Below are 5,984 nucleotides of genomic sequence, written 5' to 3' on the forward strand. Positions count from 1 at the left end.
ATTGAATCCCCATACAAATTTCCTCCTCCCTTTTCACACCCTTAAGGGATCATTTTTGAGATTAAAATGTTTGCTATGTTATTCCCCGGGATTCAAACTATCTCAGTACCAAATTTTAACTAAATTGGTTCAGCAGTTTAAGCGTGAAGAGGAATTTAATAAAAGTATTTTTTTCATATTTTATATATTTTTACTTCGGAATGGTGTCATTATGATATCAGAAATGAATTCGGCACGATTTATACGAAAACGATACCAAACTTGGCCTAGTAGCTTAAATGATACAGATATCAAGATCAATTTGAGAGCCCCCCCCCCCTAAAAATTTACATCAAAAATCTGGGTGGCTCCACTTCTTGAATCCATCCTTGGGTCCTAAGGACCAATCCTGCCAAAGGAAATTAATCTCTTGTTCATGCAAAGCCGTATGTTAGCTCCAGCGCCATCCGCTATATGGAAAGCAGCGCGTGATCGCCTGTCATGTCATAGAAAAGTAAACGCTGAAAGCTCCGGCCCGGACACGGCTCGGGCTAACGTGATTCATCCTTAAAGCCACTCTGAGTTGCCATGCTCGTAACTTCTATTATAATATCTAGTACATTACGATACAAGTGCGAAAAATAGGAAATTCGCAACGAGTGGCGATAAATCAAAACACGAAGGGAGTGTCTTACATCGATACGAGTTGCGAATTAGCTATTCGCACGTGTATCGTACAACGTTTTACAGTACATATGGCGCTTTAAAATTTCGATATACGCACGGAAAGTGCTCTTTCCTGCACTGGTAGCACCTACTGTAAAAACTTATTTGGGAAACCATAGGTCAAAAATGTCATAATATTTGCGAACTAGTAACCTTTTACCTACTTTTATAGGGGATAAAGCCGGGAAGAAGGGTAACAATATTTTCCATTTGATTTATTACATTATTTTCATGCTGTTGTACGACTTGACTTTGCTATTGTCAAATGAATAATTAGTTATCTTAAGGGGCCCACTGATTAACAGTCTGCCGGACGGTATAGGCCTGTCAATCGTTCGGAACTGTCAAAATTTTGTTCTAACTGACAGGCCGATACTGTCCGGCGGACTGTTAATCAGTGGGCTCCTTTATGGACATTCGTATACGTACTTCTTATCTATACGTATAGATGGGCCATTTTTTATATTTTCGTCAGATTTTGATAAAAATTGGTAGAGTGAAATTGCGCTTACAAGTATGTTGTACAGAATGGAACTCTATCTATCCATACATTCTATCAAAATCTTAGAAAAATTAAAAATAAATAAGAATTAAATTACTATATCACTTAGGCCCACTTGCACCATTCCGCTAACCCGGGATTAATCAGTTAAACCGTTAACCTAATGTCAAATTGTACTGGTAACCATGGTAACGCCAGGTTTAACCAGTTAACTCCGGGTTAGTGGAATGATGCAAGTGGGCCTTCTCTCTCTCTCTTCAATCGGTCCCTCACTGCTGAGGATCGTGACTCCGTTTGATTCCGTCAACTAGTTGTCTCCATCGGTCCCGTTCTGTAGCTTGCTGGAGTGCGTCGCTGACAGGTATTTTTTCAGGTGGGCCTTAGAAACTACATTTTTCTTAACTGATAGGTACCCTCAACTTATTGTTTTTCAGTTTTGCAACAAAACGGCATGTCCCGCGCTTTGGCGCCTTTAATGGGTAAGTATCTGGGAGATCGAGCTCAAAAATGCGCGTTTTCCCCGGGACAAGTCAGCTAGATTGATTTTTCGCCCCGAAAACGCCCATGTAGCAAATTTCATCGAACGTTAGAGCCGCTTCCGAGATCCCCGAAATATATGTATAAATAAATATACATATAAACAAGAATTGCTCGTTTAAAGGTAGGTATAAGATTCTCATAACATTTCTACAGGGCCACTTGCGCCATACCAGTAATATCTAACCTATTAAACCTGAAGTTACCACGGTTACTTGTAAAATTTGACACTGTTTTAACGGTTTAACTGGTTACCGGTTAGTGGGCTGGTGCAAAGTGGCGCTAATTCCTTTTGTTTAAAATAATAAAGAAAAACTTTATAGTTATAATTTATTGAATCGTTTATAATATACACTTTTGTTTTTACAGATTCCAGCATGTGTTAAAATAAATTTAAAGCACGTGTATAATGCATTTTTATTTTTATAGTTTTAAGTGACCTACAAATACTTTTTCTAAACATGATTTCTAAGTATAAATTAATAAATTGTATACCTAACTTAAATTGTAGTATACGCACAAAAAATATATATAAAATATTGTTAGGATTAGGAGTTATTAATGAGTAAGTATGAACTTAAAATATTTACTTAATGTACTTACCATGCAAGTACTCAATTAAGTAATTTTATGATATCCTAATTAGCAATTTCACAATATACAATTACAGCATAGTTTTCAAAAACAAAACGAAATTAAAAATATCTATAGACCAAAAAAGCAAGTGTTATTTTAATGTCAAACTTCTTTTGACATTCTTCTTCTTCGTGGTCGTGACCTCATGTCTGAGGGACGTGACTCCTATGGGTTATTCTTCCTACCACTGCTCTCCAGGCCTCTCGATCTTCGGCCATCTGCATTGTTGCCTGGAGCGAAGTCTGGGTAAAATTTTGGACCACATCTGACCATCTACTGGGTGCAATTAGGTATATGAAGTTATGACGTATAATTAACACTTGCCCTGCGTGGGCTATCAAAATCGCTGCAAACTTTAATTTTCTTGGTGTAGGGAATTCTAAAATAGCCTTATGGTAACATTCCATTTCTAACCGCAGCTGCACTACCGGTACTGAACGCGTCGCTGTCATTGTCAATTTCCATAGTAAAATGAACAGAAATGCAGCTGTCGTTGGAAATGGACTGTCACCTTTAGCCCTCTTGGTATATTAATCGGCGCATTTACAAACTTTTTCCAAGACTGTCAAGTACCCCATGGCCGTGGCAGTTCCAAGACTGTTCATTGCGACACAGCCGTACCATCCTCGGTCCGATAGGGTCACGTTGGCAACAGTGAGTGTCCCAAGATCGTCTGCGGGGTTATCGCTCTGAAATATAACCAAATATAATAATTAGAGAATGCCGGCTTTTTTGTAACGACGTTTAATCGTTACTTTCCATAGAAAACGAAGCGCCGGCGCGGACCCGGCCCGGCGAACGTGAGTCATTCTTTAATGTGCCTATTAACATCCGATTAATAAGTAAGTACCTACATGACTAATTTTTTCAATTCAATTCAATTCAATTCTTTATTGCAGATAACAGATGATCCATATTAAATTAAAATAATTAAAACTAAGTATAAACTGACTTATTTCTAAAATAATAGGTAGGTACTAATTAGGTAAAACTTAAATCTATCAGGTGCAGGGGATGATGGTAACCAAACTCATCGAAATTCAATGTTGGCATTATATGTATTGCTTTGCACACTTGTGAGTAAAAAGTGATTTTGCACACTGGTTAAAAAAACAGATCCTTTTCAAGTGGGTGTGGTGAAAAAATCATAAATTACTTAGGTACCTATGTTTGTAAAAACCGTTTATTTATTTTATAAAACCATAAACATAATTAAAAACAAACTTAGAATAAAATTAACCTAAAATTATAAATATACATATTCGGCTAGATCACCCACATTATGTTATATATATTTTTTTAGGTATTAGTTTTAGTTTTTTAGGTAGTTTTAAAAACCGTTTCAACTGTGGTAAGTAGGTAACCTCTATAATATTGATATGAAACTAACCTTTATTTCAAATCCCGGTATAGTTGGTTGTAACAGTCCTTTGTCCGTAATAGTGAAATTATCATAAACCTTAACCCAGTATAAATAAGGTTCAAGATCGGTTGTAGTCGGACAAGAAAATTGTATGGTATCGTTAACCATAGCTGTTATGTTCCCTGGATATCCGTCTTTAATATAAGGCCTTGAGGGGTAACGATCTGAGGAATTAAAATAAAATTTTGTTTTGAAAGGGGGCAAAGTTGTTGTTTAGCCACTCGCGGTAATATTGATACCCGAGCAAGCGAAAGATTCCAAGAACCGGGAGGATAGCTAATGCTCGGACCCTCGGGTTAAGGATGAGTCACGCTAGACCGGTCCGGGTCCGGGCCGGGGCGCTCGACACTTCTTGTTCTATGCCAGGTGATCGGTCATCATGGTGCTTTCTATAGAAACCTGAAGAATCTGGCGCCCCGGTCCGGACCGTTGTCAATAACGTGGGTCATCCTATTAGAGCATTTAATAAACAAAAGTACAAAAGTGGTACCGTAAAACGGGGTAAGTAGGTTTCGCGGGGAGAGTTGGGTTATGAATGGGGAGAGAAGGTTTGAGAGGGGGGTGAGAAGGGATTTTAAAGCTACTGCTACAAAAATAATGTATTCCAATTGAAAATGGGGCTATAGTAATACGAATAATAAAAAAAAAATCGATCCAACAATCTTCCAAAATCACCTTTGTATGAAAAACCCTCTCACCCCAAATACGAGGCACTACGGGGTGAGGTGGGTTTTCCTCTTTATCGTCAAAGTTATGAAACGGAACTACCCAAAATAAAATACAAACGTCCGAACCACTTATTATTTTATTATATACAGATACACCATTCAGTTTTCACATGTAAAAATAAAATTTTATCGAGGTTCGAAAGTCAAATTTCACCCAACTCACCCCATTTTACGGTAGTAGTAGTATTTCTTATAAAAATTATTCAATACACGAATCTCAGTACTTACCAACTACCGTAAGAACAAATGTATTGCTGATACAGCCTAACTCATTGCATACGAGGCAGGTGTAGTTCCCATTGTCAGTTCTAGTTACTTCTTCAAATAATATCGACCACCTCCCATACAACCATTTCCAGTCGCCGTTACGACACGGTGTAGACACATCTTGTGTCGACACCGTCTGTTTCGGTCACAATTCCAGTCGCAGAGTCGTCGCCGTGTCGACACAGTTACTAGAAATGGGGAAGGGTCGACACATGACACAAAGTGACATAAAGTGTGGTCGCCGTGTGCACACATTGTTTCGGGTTTGCGACTACTTTATGCCAAAATCATTCGTTCATTCGTTCATTTTGTTCCTGTCAAATGGAAACTGTCAGATGGAAAAATAGTTAAATAAAAATAAGTGACATTAATACGCCATCTCTAAAACGGATTACAAGACGTAATTATATATTGTTTGCATTTATATTACAATAGGACTTAAATTATTATGGGGAATTAAACTGCTCGAGTGATTTGATAAACTAAGTGTAATATAATCAACGCGCCACCACATTGTTTTAGTTTAGCCGGAAATGAAATTGTTTACTTCTCAGTGCTTGTGTTCATAAATATATTATTTGATGCATTTTTAGTACTTCGATGCGTATACTATACTTAAATAACAGAAATAACGCTTTACATACTACGAAACTTGTTAATTATGATGTATAAATATGGTTTAAGGCTGAGAAATATTGCAGTCACAAAGTAGTCGCAAATGTTTCGACTTTGTGTCGACTCTGTGTAGACACATGACACGCGCTGTCAAAAGTAATAACAAAGTTACTGGATTTGCAAAATGGCTCCTTGTGTTCATTTGTTTTCAGATATTCTCAAAGTGTAAAAATGACGTGGTCAGAGATGGGACTTAATAGATTAACTGTTTATTCGACTAATTAATGGAATAAAAAAAGTTAATCCTCAAATTTTAATCACGATTAGTTTAGTCGACCTAACATAGATTGAAATTGAATTAATCTGAACATTAATCGAATAAATTATCGATTAAATCTCGGTTGGAAGTTGACAGGGGGCCATTTTTGTACGTAAAAATAATAGAAATGTCTTGCATGCAGATGGTAGCCAAACACTTTGTCATAAAAGTCGAGATGGGTGTCTATTTATAGGTTTTAGGGAGTGCCGATTTCGAAAATGATGACCATTTTGGAATCCAAAATGGCGGCCA

At 37.3% G+C, this 5,984-nt stretch overlaps 1 protein-coding gene across 1 annotated transcript; it reads right to left on the reverse strand.

Annotated features, from left to right (window-relative positions):
* Positions 1–2,885: 2,885 nt before the first annotated feature.
* LOC134675764 (fibroblast growth factor receptor 4-like) lies at positions 2,886–4,877 on the reverse strand (the record flags this gene model as incomplete). Its single annotated transcript, XM_063534073.1, has 3 exons — positions 2,886–3,069; positions 3,771–3,967; positions 4,760–4,877. Coding segments are annotated over 3 exons (474 nt in total), but the record flags the coding sequence as incomplete, so codon positions are not given.
* Between the last annotated feature and the right edge of the window lie 1,107 nt (positions 4,878–5,984).

This window comes from Cydia fagiglandana, chromosome 23 (genome assembly GCF_963556715.1).
Source record: "Cydia fagiglandana chromosome 23, ilCydFagi1.1, whole genome shotgun sequence".
Classification (NCBI taxonomy): domain Eukaryota; kingdom Metazoa; phylum Arthropoda; class Insecta; order Lepidoptera; family Tortricidae; genus Cydia; species Cydia fagiglandana.